Here is a 17,812-nt window from a genome sequence, read left to right as displayed (position 1 = left end):
GCTCAAGGAAAAGCTAAGCTTTCTAACCACTTGTTTTTCTTTTCACGTTACTGGTATTATACTGTGTGAAAAGGCTCACAGTCACAGTCAACAGTCAAGGTTCTGGGATCAAATCTCTGCTGAAGACTTGCTGCGTTGCGTTCAAGATGATTGCTGAAATCATTGTGGCAGAGAATGACAACTATGTAGTGCTAATTTTTCAAGTTGCCACTTCCCCATTATATAAGAACTTCACCACATTGGTTTGCATCAGATCTGGTCTGGCACAATTGCGATGTGCAGTTAGCTAGCTAGCTAGCTTTGTTTACAGCCCAAAAATGCATCTTCCCTTAGCATAGCCCTTTTAGAGCGCCCCGTTGTCGGCCGTGAATGTGCGCATGTCACAGTGTGGGAAAGGTGGGTGTGGCAGGGGCGGGGAAAGTCAGACTGGACAGCTGGACTACGGCATCAGCACTGTTGTCGTTGCGTTAGAGCGCCTCATTGTCAGCCTTGAGGGCATGAACTTCCTGTTTACATTTTTTTTTTTTAACTCGGGCGTCAGTGCATCTGCATGTCAGTGTAAGTGAAGTGCTATTTACTTCATATTATATTTTATAAAATATTGGTTTTGATTTGCCTGCTGTTTGGACCACTGTGCTCTAAACTTTAGTTCCACCCCTTGGCCAGCTGACAAAAAAAAAAACAACACTTTTTTCACAAATTCTCACAAAGTTCATGACAACGTTTATTTGTTTGTACCCTGCGATTGGCTGGCGACCAGTCCTGGATGTTATTGCAGTGGTCCCCTGCTTACTACAAGTATCAACACGGATTCACCCATTCGCAGATAATTAAAAAAAAAAAAAAAAAAGAAGAAATATAAGTTGTTCAGATAATGGATTCATGCAATTTATTTATTTATTGGGAAACACCTGTTACAGGTTTAAAAGAAAATGTTATCTCTTCAACACATTTAATTTCGGTAGTCAATTATAAGTGGATTTTTGCTATTTGCAGTCAGTTCGGTCCCTGAATAGTGGGGGTCCACTGTTTATAGAAAAGTTGGTAAAAGAAAGAAACTTATTTTGTCTGCAGAGAAGTTTTATTGTTTTAGTTATCAAAATAAGTATTGGATATACACAGTAAATGACAGAAAAATTCATTTTTACTTTAAGTACATTTCATTGTCTTTACTAATTTACATTTTAAGGAGGAATTGAATCAGTACTTCCACTTTGCTTTTTTTTTTTAAAAACAAAACTAAAACACTTTTACTTATGTACAGATTGTGAGTACTTGCAATTTCTCCCGTCATTGTCTTCATAGCATATGGGTCGAGGTCTGGTGTTGTGCGTCCACTTTTCAAACAATTACTGACTGGTCACCTTTCGTCAGTCTTGAGATTGCCAGACTGGTGCAGCGTGTAGCGGACGACGAGGGCACGGCGGCTGCCGCCCAGGCCGTGGTCGGTGGTGCCGCTGAGCGAGCGCTGTCGCCGCCCGGCAGGGAACAAATCACATAATCTCTGTGACCTTGGGCTGTGCCGCGCCTCTTGGACTGACAGCGGCTGCGCTTTGCACTTCACAAAGGCCACGAGACATCGGGAAAACTGGGACAAATCAAACGAACATGACACAAAGGGGAAATTAGAACACGTTTTCAATGGACAATAGACTTAAAAAAAATTAATACCTGGTTGTTGAAGAAAACGTAGATGACGGGGTTGATGACTGTGCTGAACTTGGCCAGGATGGAGGGCACCACGCTGGTGCAGGGCGTGACCAGCCACGAGCCGCCGAACGTGGTCATGAGCGCCACCACGCCGTAAGGCATCCAACAGAGCAGGTAGCACGACACCAACGTCAACACCATCCTCAAGATGCGATGCTCTCGACGCGCCGCTGTCAGAGGGTTGATCTTCCCCATCTGACGCACAAGAACGTGTCACACAATAATCCTCCTTTCAGTAATAATCTCAAACTTTTTATCTGATCCGAATGCCAAGCAAACGTGACGGGCATGTCATAGGAATTACAACATTGCCTATTTTTGATAAATACATTTTTGGGGGAAAAAAGTGATACTCGGAAAATTAAGTCATATTTTTTGTTAGCTTTAAAATAAAGACTAGAGTAGTGATACCTGGATCCCAACTATTTTATTTTGTGAAACCATATATATTATAGTACTTTCACTTCAGCAATTTTATTTCGCCATAGTATATTTTTTCTCCACCTTCGCCCTTCACTGTGTGTAAAAATTTGTTAACAACACAGCTTTTTGTGCCATCTAGTGGTAGATGAGTCAAGTATCCCTTTACGCTTCACCTTACTGTGCTCCTCATTCATTTCCAATCGTGTCTCTTTTCCATTAACTGTAAGATTTGATTGGTCGAACCACTGAGGAAACATCACATGAAGTATAAAGATGTTATTCATAAACAGAGAACAATCTCAAGGCAGCCTTTTTTTCTTTCTTTCAATAATTGTCATGACTGCAGATAGTGATTTGATTTGACTTTTTTGCTGCACATTTTAATTCGCTGTTCATGTGCCTCACCAGATGCTGCTGTCTTGGTTAGCAACAGAGTTTTGATGGGTTGAGGAGTGAGCTGTTGAATAACATTTAGGAACTGAATTACATTTTTTTCCCCATTTTTTTTTGTTTTCCTCATATACCTAATAAGGTGTCCACTTCTGTGGCCTGAAAGAAAAGCAAACAAGCTCTGATGCCGTTTAAGGAAGGAACCGAGCGGAAAATCTCCCGTCTGATTGCCGTGTCTCTAAGAAAAGCCCGAGGCTGTGGTCTTTGGGCTCTCGCTGCGAAGGAAACTGAGCCCCTGGCTGTACTGTAATCAAGTCTGCAAAGACCCGCACCACCTTCTTTCATGACTCCCCCCCCCGGTGAGCACGCCGTTCAAAAATAGAGGCGCTTACATAAGAGCAGGTATCCAGTAGTAACTGTCCTGAAAATACCTCAAGGGGTGATTCACTAATGGCGCGCCGATTGACAAGTCTTCATTAACAATTATTTGTGTGACTACTACCAGATTTATGTAAGATGCACGCCGTCATGCATGAGTCACCGCCAATCCAGAGGGGGTCGTTGACCTTGAAACTGCAGGCAGACCCTCCAGGGATGAAATTGTCCTCCTTCCTGGTGGTTACGTGGTTGGAGATAGATACGTGTGAGACAGAGGCGGAACAACTACTCCACCAAAGTCAGAGTATTTCTGTTGTTGTTGTTGTTGGAACTTGAGGCTTGTCTCACAAGGAGGCGCCACAGTGAGTCACTCACATGATTTGTTTGGCGCCATTTTTAACACCGGATGCAATTTCACTAATTAATACAAATGGAAATTCGTGAACTTTTTTAATGAGTGATATTATACGATCGATAACATAGGAGGGGGATATCAAAAACAGGCTCTCAAGGACTTGGGTATCTCTCGGTCAGACACTTCAGGACAAAAAAAAAAAAAACGAAGCATTTTTTAAGTTCAGTTATATACAATACCAATTTTGATATCTTGGCAGAAAAAAGTCATCCGTAAAATAAACCCTCACGCAACGTAAACATGATAAATTTACCCGTCTGACCTCACCCGTCTGATGGTGATCAGGATGCGACCGTAAGAGTAGACCATGAGTACAAGCGGGAGCAGCAGACAGAAGATGAAGAGGCACAGCACGTAAGAGATGCTGCTGGGCGACTGCATGTGCCACTGGACCGAACAGGTGGTCCCGGGACCCTCGGGTCCATAGCTGCTCCAGCCCAACAGTGGAGGCATCGTCCAGAAGAGGGCATAGAGCCAGCAGCCCCCGATACACAACCAGGCCTTTCGGAAGTCTGACATGTCCACTTGGGAGGAACGCAGAACTGTGGTGTAGCGCTCGTATGACAGGACGGACAAGGATACCAGGGACACGATCCCTGGAAGAGAGGAGATCACATGCTGTGGGAGCTGCTGCTGTTTTGGGTAGCAATTGGGTCTTAAACATCTATGAACTGAGATCATTACACTTCCTCTTGGGAAAAGAGTGGCAGCTCTATCGTGCTAACCATGATCTTGCTAGCACTAGCCCGCCGCTAATACCATCTTATTGAAACTGACTACCTTCATGAAATGATGGGGGTGACTAACAAAGTAGTTTGGTTGTCAGTCAGTCAAGTAGCTAGCTAGTTACACTTCAAGAAATAACAGTGAGAAGTTTATATTAAGTGAATTGTTAGTTCAGTAACTATCTAACTATCCATCTTAGCTAACTTAAACAAATCAAAACATGACTTTTTATGGTTTGCGGTATGATTTGTGGCAGTGCAGGATTGATTGCTAGCTAAAACTGACTACGGTAACGAGTTACTGTTAGTTACTTAGCAAGTTCACTCATTATTTAACAAAGTTGCTCAGCGGACTCAAAACATTATGAATGATTTGCAGAGACACAAGTTTACTAGCTAGCTAAATAGTTATGTCACTTACTATTAACTAATTAGCTAAGACAAAAAATTAATTCTCACTGTGTCATTTGTGGAAGAGCAAGTTTGCTAGCTAGTCAACACATAGATTGACCGACTATGTAATTAGTTAAATTGGCAGGCTGACTCACCAGTTGCTTTTTAGAGAAAACTTTACTTCTTGGTTGCATGATTTTTGGTTGTGCAAGGTTGTGAGATAGCTAACTGGCTACCATTCTATTTAACTAATTGGCCTACTAAAAGAAATCAAAATATTAATTCTCGCGAAGCATGATTTATGGGAGTGCATTATTGCTAGTTGACTTGACCAACTATCCAACTAGTAAGTTTGCTAATTGCTCTGTTAAGCAAAGTCAGTGTTTTATTGAGCTAATGCACATATTTTAAATTTTTTGTAAAAATAAAACAAAGCAACTTTATTTTAATCTATTACCTTAACAGAAACGTCCCCATGAATAAAGGATCTCTAAGGTGGTTACTGATCCACATCGAAAGTCCAATTATTTTAGTATCACCGCAGGGTTTGCAACTGTTGCTACGGCAGCAAAAAAAATAAAAAAGATCAAGAAAAACGCCCATGGACCTATGTTGGGTGCCATTTTCAGCGGCCCCTGTGGTGCAGTGTCCCTCAGGTATCTATTCTTGGACGGCTCGTCTTCTCGTTATCGTCTGGCTGCTGTCTTTGAGTCTTTGAGCCTTTGATCCCGCACCGCTGCCTAATAATCTGAATTAAGGGTTCTGCTTCCACAGGTGCCTCTGAAAAAGCACCAGATGAACGCAAGTTTCTTTTCCTTCATGTCCACATGACTACACACTGGAGATGGAGCGCTTTACTCCAACAAAACCATCACAAGTCATCATCAACCTGTGACGTAACCTTTTCATCTCCCTCTGCTGAACTCTGTTATGTACCACGGGTGCGAATACGTGTATTGACTAAAGGTTAATCTAAACTAATATAACTAAAAAGTTAATATCTGAAGGATGCGTATAAAACGAGTAAAATTGTTTATTTGAATAATAAATTTACAGTTCTTTCTCATTGGGTATAATTAATTTGCTCTTGTTTAACTAAGCAATTATTTAATAAAATAGATTTAAATCTATGCAAAATGCTATATTTTAATTGAGTTATTTTATACAATAAATCAATTAACCAAAATTTTAAATTAATAAAATGCATTTGCATTCAACAATATTCAGGTGGAAAAAGACAAAATTCCTCTTCCATGTACGTTTAAGACAACCGTTGCAAACTGCTCCATGAATGATTTGTTGTAAATGTGTGTTGTTGTTTTTTTTTTTTTATGCCAGACACGCAAACTCCACTAGGAGAATCAGAACCGTTCTCACTGTATGGTGCATTTGTTGTACAGCCGCTGACTACATGCCCGCATTTCATTGTTTTCTCGCTTTTGAACTTGCTCCGAATTCGCAAAAGTTTACAAAATCGACTCACCAAAGAAGGAGTTTGCAAAGCCGTACCACCTGCATCCTAACTCTCCGATGAGCCAGCGTCCGTGCAGACTGGCGGCGAAGCTCAGCGGGGTTCCGAACGCGCACACCAGCACATCGCTCAGGTTGATGTTGAGCAGAATCACGTTAATGGGCGTCCACAAGCAGCGGAACCGAGCGAACACCAGCAGCGTCAGCGTGTTGTTGACGATGCCCGCCACCAGGATGACGCCCAGGCACACCGCCACCGCCGTGTGGCCGCCGCGGCTCAAGCCCCCCGAAGTGTCCGCTCCGCCGGGTCCGCGCGCGGTGGCCGGGGGGAGGCTGCTCTCCAAGGAGCTGAAGTTGCCGGCGACGCGGATGTGGACCACCATGGTGGGTGGGTGGGGGTCGTGCAGCAGTGGGGTCCTGTGCTGCTCAATGCTCACACACTTGAGAGTGAAAGAGATGAGTGTCATTTCCAGTCATGCACTCCCTGTAATGTATATATCTCACACGCACACACACTGGATCAAGCATTGTTCAGGGAGCGATCATGTGCGCTGTGGGAATGATCCAATTTCTTTGAATCGCTCTAAAAATGACATTGGTCGGAAGGGTTAGAGATGCGAGTGAACTTTTCAAAAACTTTTTGAGCAGATTCCGAAATCTGTTATCGTATTTTCTTAAGCACCCCATGTAATAATAATCATATAATAATAATATCCAATGGAATCATTGGAAATTGGTCATTTGCTGTTTATGTCATTTAAACGATATTGAAAATGAAATGCATTTTATGTTCTGTTTTCCCCTATATCATGATTTGAGGATGTAGTTATTTTGTACATTTTCAGATGTGGCTGTATATTCGTTTGCAATGTCAGAGGAAGAAAGACTCAAGTATCTGTTTAAGTTTATTTGGCTCGGTTTTTATGACGTGCCGAGGGATTCTCTCTCTCTCATTTTCTTTTTATATATATATTTGTGTCTTACAAGTCCATGTGGGCTGGGCACTTTAGTGTGTTACACTAAATAAAAAAAACATCCATCACCTGAGATGCATTTTTTCTCCTGAATTGTCAGCCCACGCCCCCTAATTGCCATTTTTGTAATGGGTTTTCAAAACGGATATTGTATATAACTGACGGGAAATAAAAATACCTGCATGGGGGCACTATAATATAGACACGCATCTAGCCTACCTTGATAAGGTGACGACAACTCTGTAAGATGCCGTAATATTCAAACTCTATTAATCATTCGTTGCAGAGGATAAAGAATATATGTTCGATTAACAGCAAACAAACAATTTGTTTTTCCTCATTTGACTTGCATAAAGTGCAAGAAGTTACCCAATCTGGTCTAGATGACGACTGTTTATTTCTTTACGCCGCATGCCAGGTAACAGTGAGGCTCTGTCAAAAGCATTCAAGTATAGGCCACTTGTGTGTACTCGTACATGATCAAGTACACATTTGGTGCGAACGCATATTTTATATAAGAGTGAGTTGACATAAATTCCACATTAATGGCAAATTTTATAACCACGTTCGGAAGGTAATCAAAAACGTGGGGTGTTGTGGTTGTCCAGTATGTGTAAATGCCGACTGCATTGCAGTGGAGAAATTTGCACTTCAAATTCACTTATGGAATCCATACAGTCCATGCAGTTTGCATTCTGGCGCGGCTTGTCTATGGGAAGTAATCAACACACATGCCACCTCATTGCCCTACAAACTGATTCAGTATTCTTCACATGTGCAAAAAAGAGGGGATTATTGTGGTCGGGCTGCAAGGCTGAGGAGTGCTCATCATTTAATAACATGGTGGTATTATAGCCTCCAGTATATCATTTTGAGACATAAGCAATGGCGTAGGTACCTGAAATGTGCTTTTACGTAAGGTTAACCATCACATAACGGCAGACCTCACTCGATCCACTTTTGTTTACTTGTTTTTCCACTTTTGATGCCATTTGCATTGTGTTTGTGCTTCCAAAGCAACTTATGTGATAATTCATACATGTATGTACTCTCGGCCAGATAACCAAGAATTGCTCAAATTATTTATTTCCTGAATTGGGAATATTCATTCATCATCACCCAGAAGGGTTTGCATGTGAATGCGAATGTTTAGCTGAGTAATGTTCAATAAATTAAACAATTCAGCAATCAGTTGATAAAGCCCATCTAGGGAGTGTATCAATTATTTTGTCGCTACTTCGCTGTTGGTCTCTGATTGCGCCTGAGCAACAAACCAAGAGAGTTTGCCATCTTGGATGTTGTCAGGTTAGCGTAGCACAAGCTAGCTGCTATGATGTAATGCGGATGGATTTAAAACTGCACAAAACGAAAAAATAAAAACTCCACTTCGAGTTGCACCATTGACCAGGATATGGCGAGGAATCCTGGGAGCTGAAGTAAAGCCATTTTAAACTTTTCTGTAGGTTGTTATTGCATACACTAAAGATTAATTTTCAAATAAAGAGCTTTTTGGTGGCGTATGGTGCAGATAAAGTGGTGTATAAGTACACTCCATTTACCATTTGAATCAAATTTGATTTTTTATTTGTTGGACAATGACATTTTTTCCGGCAAAAGTACAATGGGTAACACATTCAAGTCGGAACTTAACGTCAACACAAACAGCAAATGAGGATTTTGGGTGCGAGTCCGAGCTCATGTTCATGTAGAAGCCATTTACAAAATATCTGCCTTCTTCATTTGTTTCCTTCAACTTAAAATAGTCATACTAACTAAATTATTTCAAATTTCACATCAAATGACAGAACATGTCACCGCAGTTAACGTTCAGCCTTTTTCATACATATTTATATATATACATATTTATATATATATATATATATATATATATATATATATATATATATATATATATATATATATATAAATATATATTTTGCTTATTTGTTTCATGTTTTGTCATGTTTTCCCTGCATCCCTTTTTTCAAGTCATGTCTTCTCGTTAGGGATTCACCTGTTCCCACCAACCACTCCTGTCCAGGTGTGCCTCGTTAACTCGCCACTTTGTTGGTTTTGAATTTCCTGGTTTCTGTGAGTCTTTCTTGGTTTGTGTGTTTCTATTGTTAGGCAAGTTATTCTAGTCATGTTTCCTATTGTGGTGAATTTTTTTCCTTTGTTTATGTCTTAGTTTGTGCCTATCTTAGAAACTATATCAACACTTAACAAAAAGAATCATACTCGTTAAGCCAAACACAAGGGGCAAAAAGGTCCAGACAATGCAAGCAGCCATGATGATTCGTTGCGGTGGGGGGGGGGGGGGGGGGTCTGTTATGATGAGCTTCCTCTATGTCCTCTGTCAAGCAGAAAATAGGTTAGAAGATGATCAGTCGTGATGGGTCCAACGACACCGAGGCGTCGATGCGCGCGCCGAGCTTCCCGGGCAAACCCCGTGTCGGTGCGCGTACCGCTTTGAGAAAGTCACGTGACCATTACCAGAATCGTGTCGACACAGCGGTCGCGCGCCAAACTGTGTTCATAAGGAAGCGCATCTGTCAACAGGATGGACGCTCAAAACAAGCATCGAGTTATTGGCGCGTTACTTTGCGTTAAATATCCGCAAGATGGAAGACGTCACTGTTGATGCGCACTCAGAGGTGCAGCGCTACATGTCAGCAGGACACGTTGCACGTACGGAAGACCCGCTCTTATACTGGAAGTCCATGGAGGCAACGTTCCCTCACCTATTTATATTTGCCACACAGGCGTTGTGCACACCGGCCTCTTCAGTGCCTTGTGAGAGGATCTTCTCAAAGGCGGGGGAAATTGCCTCAAAAAAAGAAATAGACTGAATAACAAAACGCTGGAGAAACTAATTTCTTTTGAATAAAAATCTTTAATTACAATGAGTCCATTGTCATTCACAACACTTTTATTGTTCACTTAATTTATCAACTGCATCTTGAATATCAAAGATTTTTTTTATGAAATTGCGTGTATGTAAAAATAATGTGAAAGCAAATGCCTGATCAGAATAAGAATCAGAAATCCCTTTGTCATTGTACTCAAGTGTGCAACGAGATTAGAGAGCTCCCCTCTCCAGTGCAATACAACAATAATTCAGTTAAATATATAAATTAGATAAATAAGAGAGTAATTAGGGCGATGGAAAGTAATACGAAATAGGATATATAAAAACACATCACGTCGCTAATCAATGGAATTGGATCAAATTAGTTTGACAGATCAGTGTCAGATGACCCTGTCAAATGTTTCCTGCAAGTCCACCAGGTGTCAGTATTCAGCAACACAGTGTCAACACAGTGTCAATACATTGTGTCACTGTGTCGAAACGATACAGGATGCCTCATCTACCCATCACTAATGATCAGGAAAAGTGTCGAAATAGCAGCCCAATTTGATGGCCATCTCTATCTGACACTTTGCTGCTGGAGGTGCTAAAACCGTGGGCATTCATTGAAGCATGATGATGAAGCTATTGATCTCCCTGCAGCAGCTGATGGTTTCCATTCAACTCTACAAATTATTGGATCACACTTTAGAAGTGTGTAAGTGGCTGTAAAAAAGGCTCCAGCTCTACCACAGGTATACAGTGGACCCCGTCATATTCTCCGTTTTGCATCCGTAGATTCACCTATTTGCAGATTCTTTTTCTCCAATTTATTAAAATATTAAAATTGTATATATATATATATATATATATATTAGTGCTGTCAAGTGATTAATTTTTTTAGACGAATTAATCACAAAATAATTCCATGTTTCATTGCAATAAGTCACATTTTTCAACTACTATTTTTTGCGAGGCTTGTAACAGATATTTACTTGACTAATATCTTGGAATTGATGCAAAATCACCAAATATGAAGTATATTTAATTGTTTTAATAGCTTTCTTTGATTCTTGAATACGATCTAAATGGAGACATCTTTACCCGAATTTTTCTTCGAAACATTTCTCAAAACTGCCCACAAGCTCCACACTCCAGCAATGTTGGTTTGCAAGTTTGTTCTGAAACTTGCTAAAGATGTACAGCTAATATGGCACAATAATTGCAAAGTATCCAAAATATTTTTTATGTATATGAAACTCAGTTAATTGAGTTAAAATATTTCACTGAGTTAAAAAAAAATGGATTAATCACCTGAGTTAATGCTTTAATTTTTACAGCCCTAATATATATATATATATATATATATATATATATATATAATGGTTTTTTTTTTTTGCTTTTTGTTTATTTTGGGGGAGGTGAAACAGCATATGTGGAAAATTCTTATTGGTGGTACACCCTATCATTTTGGCCCTGGTCCTGTAATGCTACGTAATCCACAGTATAGCAAGATAGGGAACTCAGACTTCCTAATTGTTGATAATGATAGAAAAGAAACAATTTCCTTCCAGCGTCAAAAAGTCACTCAACAGGTTGGGTTCCTTCCTGTCGTCGCATGCTGAGGTGCTGAAGTCATATCGGTGACAATGAGTACAAGGAGAGAAACAAAAGTTTCTAATGATAATAATGATGATGTGTCAGACGAACGCTCGCCGCATGTGCTCCTTAGTACCAGACGTTGTCCTAATAGAGAAGGCACATATGTGAAACCATCCAAGGTAACTTTAGTCTATATAAACTGAATTAAAGAAACCACATTAAACAATAACAACTTCATAATCCATTTGATGCTACTCTGGTTTATTCATAATTTGTGTGTTAGTATGCTTGCATTGACAAATTATTTGGTTCTTCAATGTTTGGGGTCCAGATATATCTTACAATCGATTTATTTTCCAAAGAAACCCTAATTTTTCCAACACAGATTAAACCTAACTAACTGCTCCATGAACTAAGGCTGCACTAATTAATTTAATAATTTGAAATAATTCATTGACATGTAATGTTCAAAGTAAATTTCTGCCTTGAAGCTTCCCTCTTGGCGAAAGGGCTCGCTAGTGAACAGCCAGCCAACTCTACACTCTCCCTCGCTGGCACCCACGTCACTCACCATGCCAGGCGGCATCTTTTAAAGTCATACATGCTCAAAGTCACGGATTATTGTTATTTTTATACCATACGCACCTTATTGTGAGTAATAACGTGAAATTGATAGCAGCATATTTTTTTGGGATTACAAAAAGAAAATCATAGTGTAAGTGTTATGCTATTATTGCCAATGTTTAGTGAGTGAAGAAAGTGAAAAATACAACTTTACCATTGTAACATTCAGCCTGTTATTCGGGAAAAGACACTTATTTGCACGAAAATGATCTCACTAAACTGACTTGAAGAAATAATCTCCCAACACCTGCGGCTTTGGTTTGCATTTAGCAGTCATTCACATAAACTCCTTTATTCTCAAAACACAACTCCGAAAACAGAAAAAACACACAAAGTAACTATTTTCTTGACATGAGGTTTTCTTACTGCTAAAACATTCATTGATATCGTAATGATAAAGGCAGTGGTACAGAAATGAAAGTATTTTGAAGGAACATGACAAATAAATAGCTTGAAGGGAAAAAAACATTTTTGCTCTCATTTGAAGGGCTGTTTGTTATCTGCATATTTGAGAAGGGTTTGAACTTTGAACACAGGCAATGAAAAAAAAATACCAGATCTTCAGTAGGTAAGAAATAAAAAAATAGAAATGGCAAAAAGATAACACCGATGCAAAAATACTGCTATTTCACAACAAAAAATATGATGTCACGTTTCTGAATACCGATTCCAATGCTTCAATGTGTGCAGATTTTTTTTATTTCATTTTTTTGAACGTGAACAGTTAACATGGAGCTCATTGAAAAATTCATGAACAGTAATTAGTGTGAGGCTAAAATTAGACAAGAATGTGACTCTCCTGGCATCGGGAAAATCCGCGAATAAGTCACGTTCCTTTACGGGTTTCAAACTGAGTGGAAAAGTTGCATTGCGTAGTCCGAACTTTGCTGTATTCCAATTTCGGCAACAGCAATTAGACAATTGGTGCAAAGTCGATTCTGGTGGACTGCATTCTGGTTGATCCCAGATGAGTAAAAGCTTTCATGGTTTCTTAAACTTTTTGTGTCCATATTCCCAACACCAATTACACATAACCATCATTATTTGCCACAGGAATGAAAGATCTGTCAATTTTCAAGAAAAAAAAGCCGTACATTCACAATACTTTTTTTGTTGTTGAGAAAAACACATTGGAATCGTAAGAGCATAACGTTTTCTTTTTTAAGAAAATATAAACCTTAGTCTTTACAAGTACCAAAATGTCTTTGCCAGGAGTAAAAGACAAAAGATAAATTTATAATATATTATAAAAGTCAACGTTTAGCAAGGTAAGAAAATCTATTATTATCAAGCGTTTTATTCTAGAAAAAATCCATTTATTCTGCAAGGAATACGACGAAAGTATATTATTGAAAAATACACCTTTTATTCTAAAAAAAAAAAAAAAAGAGATTCTTGTGCTACGTCAATCATATCAGAGCTTTTAATTAGCCCAAACTAAGGCAGGGAAGAGTAATTGGTGTATTATGTTTGTATGTGTATTGGCACGTCAGTCTCTAGGTATGTCCTCATTTATAATGACACAACATAATAATTAATTGCATATCCTGCTCACCCCCAAGCTACAGTTTACGGACCCCCGGGCACCCTATTTCAAGAACAACGTAACAATAGTTTATTAGCAGGGACAACAATGACTTACAATGTTTACTTTGATGATGCTTCTAATTCTGTCCGTTTTGGAAGGTTTGATAGCCTCCCAAGAAGCCTGACGGAAGATGCTGTATTGCATACGAAGGCTTACCAGGCTCAAAGCCTCCAGCGGGCTCCACAGAGTCTCTAAATCCTTGAGGCACCATCCAGTTGGACAGATTTTCCCCCTTGGAACCGGAGGCCACGCCGGGCCCCATTTCGGCGCGGTCCCCGTGCAGGAGGTTGAGCAGGGACGAGGCGTACTGCTGCCCGGTTAAGCTCAGGTCTTCCACAGAATACGCGGTGGACGGCAACACCGACGTGTCCCCGGTCCTGCCGATGAATGATGAATGCCACGACCCGGCGTGGTCGTCGGCGGGGCCGAAAGCCAAGTGGCGGCCCGCCATGGACACAGGCTCGGCCAAGTTGGCGGGGCAAGTGTTGCTATCTTCTGATGGGGAACAAGCACTCAAAGTTATGAACTTACAATAACTGTCAGTCTCTTATGTCTCTGATTGCCAACTACAGTGGAATGTGACATACAAATGGCATTCATAGATTCACATATTCTGGATTTTTTTGTGTTAGATATCCAATGTTTAAAAAAAACTCTTTTCTTTATTCTGCTTAGGCCGCAGCAATAAAAGTAGTGCTTTGACACCATCCGGTGGCATTTGGCGCTAAAGAACTATGTTGAATTGAGTTGGGAGTTTTGTTTGGACAAAAGTAGTGTTTTCAGGCATTCTATGACATCTTAGTGCCAAGAAATAGCATCAAAATGAGATGAGGAGCTTCATTTAGTCAAAGCTAGTGCTTTGCTGCCATCTTGTGACATCTTGGTACAACGGAACTATGTTGAAGTGTGTTGAAGAGATTCATTCAGACCATCGCAAATTGGTGCTGACAAACAATGTTGAAGTGAGTTCAGTAGCTTCATTTAGACAAATGTAGTGCTATGGTGCCATCTTGTAGCATTTTGGTTCAAGTGAATTGAGGAGCTTCATGAGGTGCTATATTGTGATACCTTGATGCCAAGGAATTCTGTTGTGAGTTGGGGTGCTTCATTTAAAAAAAAATGTAGTGTTTTGCCGCCATCTTGTTGCATCTTGCTACCAAGGAACTATGATTAAGTGAGTTCAGGAGTCCAAGGATGCGTTAAAGTGAGTTGAAGAGTTTCATTTAGACAAAGGTCGTGCTTTTCCTCCATCTTTTGGCATCTTGACGCGAAGGAACTATGTGGAAGTCAATTGAGAAGCATCTTGTTGCCAACAAACTGTTTGGAGGGGAGTTGAGCATTTTAATTGAGACAAAAGTAGCGCTTTAGTGCACTCCTGTGTCCTCTTGGTGCCGTGGAACCATGTTGAAGTGAGTTGAGGAGCTTCATTTAGACAATAGTAGTGCTTTGTTGCTACCTTGTGACATCCATGCGTGTCTGAAACAAATTACTACTTTCCTATTACCCAGGGCTTTGGCGCCATCTCGTGCCATTCTAGTATTTTACGCAATTAGCCAATATGAATTTATAAATAAGTGTTTTTCACAATTTATTGACTCTCGTTTGTTCTTCTTTCGTTGCCAGCAATGTGTAGTGTCTGGCAGAACAATTAAATGTTCTTCCACTAGAGGGCAAAAGTCCCAGTTAACCCACCATACAACAGAATAATAGCAAAGTGTTCAATTTTTCCCCTTTTGTCTCGGCTGGCTTACCCAACTTGATGTTTTTTCGCATTTTTTTGGCCTTTGCAGCCGGCACGTTGTCTTTGGCATCTTTGCTGAGAGCGCGGCTGAAGTGAGCGTCCACCATGCTGCCGATGTCGCCATGGAAGTACCTGAGGATCACGCTGCGGGAGTGGCCCTCCACCTTGACGGCCACCGGACTGTCCATGCCATCCTCCATGGGTCAGCCGCCACTGAAAAAGAAAATATCCATTCCAAGGTCAATTTAAAAAAAAATAAATATATATATATATATATATATGTATATATATATATATATATATATATGTGTATATTATATATTTTTTTTAATTTTTGTTTTTTGCAATGTTATGCTCGGTATTGCCCAACCTTTATTGAGCCAAGGCACATCTTTCAATTGTTTTTTTTTTGTTTTTTTGGGTATAAAGTGATAAGTTGGGATCATGGCTGAAGATGGTCAGTCAGATGAAATGGTTGAATTAGCAACTGCGATTAGTGATTAATATAACCCATAAAAAAATAAAATAAAACAATTCTCAAATAATTATTATAAAATACATATCATTATTTCAAACAATAAATGAATATAAAGGTAACTTATACCTTCATTTCTATTTTACATCTGTAACAAGTGTTTGTTTGAAAAATATATCTACATTTTAAAAAATAAAAAATTCTAATAAGCAACATTTCAGCCCTTCAGCACCGCATGGCTCAGGTACTAGAATGATCCGTGAATGATTACTACCCCAAAGGTTGTGGGTTCAATCCTCAGCTCTTGTGACCTTGTGTCCTTAAGCAAGCAAGCAATTGTTTTCCTTTTGCCTTTGTTTTGTCTTGGTACCTATCCCTGCTGGTATTTTATCGATGTATTGTATTGTTTTTCTTTTGTCGTTGTTTATACTACACAGCGGTAAGCACTTCGGTCAACTTTACGCTCTCCAAATAATTGAATTGGATACTACTACTGCTAGTACTACTACGGTACGACTATTTCAACCACAAGTTAAAACTTTTGTAACTGTGTCTCCTTGCTGAAGGCCAACAAAAGCTAAGACAACAGTCTGGCAACCGCATGAATATGGTTTAAACTTCCAGCGCGGGACGAATGAGTACGCAAATAGAAATGAAGAAACGATCAATGCTATCACTGTACGACATTTTTGTTGTTGTTGTATCCAATCACATCCATGCTAAAAAAGTCACATATGAATTTGTCTTACCTGACCAAAGGTGAACAACAAGCGCGTCGCGTCGTTACTTTTACTGCAAAGTTGATGTGTTCACCGACATGAGCAGCTGCCAAAATCTCTTGAAGATTTTGTCGCTCGGCTTCACGTTAACCTGTCATTGATCCGGTTAAAAAAATGACAACGCACGGTTTTTATGTCGTATAGTGGAAAGCCCAAACATATCTCTTCACTGATGGGATATGTAAGCTTGAGAAAGGGTGTGTGAGGCTTCTTATGCGCAACTATGAGCAGAATGTCATCCAGCAAGTTGAGCCAGAATCCCAGACTCAAGGCAAAACATTTTTTAAAAACCCCTAACTCTATCAAAAAAGCATTGGTTGTGCAGACACCCCCTGCAGATAACTGATTAAAAACGAGAAAGCCTCCGTGATTTTTGGAAAAGAAATGGAAAGTCTTAGTAATCAGCCAGTAAATATGGCTCGACAACCGTGATAGTTCTGCAAATGACTTGTGTAATTGTTGCGCTGTGGTTTGGCAGCTTCTCGCAAATAGCTCGCATGTTTGCCCATTCCCATGTACAGCCATAAATTGTAAAACAATGGACATTTGACTTTATTTTTTTTAAGTCAGAGTTAGAAATATTGAGTATATTATTCTTGAATCAGGGGAATGCCAATAAAGAATAAAGGAATCGTAATATTCTTAGATGACAAGGGTAAAATCTCCAATTTGGGCACAAACAGTATGCCCAGCAAAAATACAAGACTAGAAAGCATGCTCGTCAAGAATCTTGGGAAAACTATGTTTGATGCAGTTATTACATTCGCCAATAATTAGGGCGAGAGCTTGTTAGATATGAGTAGTTTTATCCGAAAAAAAATGGTTTTGCACGAGTCACAGAATAGTTGCGATATTGGTCATGAAATAGGCGGGAAGAATTAAGGAATAGTTAATTGGTTCATCAAAACTCAGGGAGAAAAGTCTTAGAAGGGAATTGCAAGGGAGTTGTGAATGTTAGTCAAGTAAAAATGGAAAAAGTATCATAGACAAGAATCGGGGAAAAGTAAATATATGAGTAAAAAATCAGGGAAAAATGAAGTATTTTTGATTCAGGGACAAGCAAGTGTGCTTTTCATCAATAAAGGAATTTTTACAATAGTCAGGAATCATATGAAATTATGTTGTACAACAATCGGGGACTAGGAAATTTGCGAGCCAATAATCAGGTTCGAAGTATATTCGACAAGTCTCAAAGAATAGCAAATATGGTCTTAATAATTCCGTGATACTTGTCTGTGTTAGTCCAAAAATCAGGAAAAGATTATGTTAGACTAGAA

General features: G+C 39.6%; 2 protein-coding genes across 4 annotated transcripts; both read right to left on the bottom strand.

Moving 5' to 3' along the window:
• Positions 1-1,174: 1,174 nt before the first annotated feature.
• Positions 1,175-6,763, bottom strand: tmtops3a (teleost multiple tissue opsin 3a). 2 transcript variants are annotated; one of them, XM_088293701.1, is made up of 5 exons: positions 6,742-6,763; positions 5,918-6,344; positions 3,584-3,912; positions 1,672-1,905; positions 1,175-1,588 (listed from the first exon to the last, which is right to left on the bottom strand). In XM_088293701.1, the coding sequence occupies exons 2-5, from the start codon at positions 6,285-6,287 to the stop codon at positions 1,361-1,363; spliced, it is 1,161 nt and encodes a 386-aa protein (XP_088149827.1). In that variant the 5' UTR covers positions 6,288-6,344; positions 6,742-6,763; the 3' UTR covers positions 1,175-1,360. The 2 variants fall into 2 exon arrangements, with proteins under 2 accessions (XP_088149827.1, XP_088149826.1); XM_088293700.1 differs by lacking the exon at positions 6,742-6,763 and having other exon boundaries at positions 5,918-6,371.
• Positions 6,764-12,206: 5,443 nt separating this feature from the next.
• Positions 12,207-16,716, bottom strand: vgll1l (vestigial like family member 1-like). Of its 2 annotated transcripts, none has more exons than XM_088292451.1 (3): positions 16,506-16,716; positions 15,292-15,494; positions 12,207-14,035 (listed from the first exon to the last, which is right to left on the bottom strand). In XM_088292451.1, the coding sequence occupies exons 2-3, from the start codon at positions 15,479-15,481 to the stop codon at positions 13,617-13,619; spliced, it is 609 nt and encodes a 202-aa protein (XP_088148577.1). In that variant the 5' UTR covers positions 15,482-15,494; positions 16,506-16,716; the 3' UTR covers positions 12,207-13,616. The 2 variants fall into 2 exon arrangements, with proteins under 2 accessions (XP_088148577.1, XP_088148578.1); XM_088292452.1 differs by having other exon boundaries at positions 12,207-14,032.
• Positions 16,717-17,812: the final 1,096 nt, after the last annotated feature.

The sequence above is a fragment of the Idiotropiscis lumnitzeri genome, chromosome 4 (genome assembly GCF_059441095.1).
Source record: "Idiotropiscis lumnitzeri isolate Australia: NSW breed Sydney's pygmy pipehorse chromosome 4, RoL_Ilum_1.0, whole genome shotgun sequence".
Classification (NCBI taxonomy): domain Eukaryota; kingdom Metazoa; phylum Chordata; class Actinopteri; order Syngnathiformes; family Syngnathidae; genus Idiotropiscis; species Idiotropiscis lumnitzeri.
This window is presented reverse-complemented; position numbering and strand designations above follow the sequence as displayed.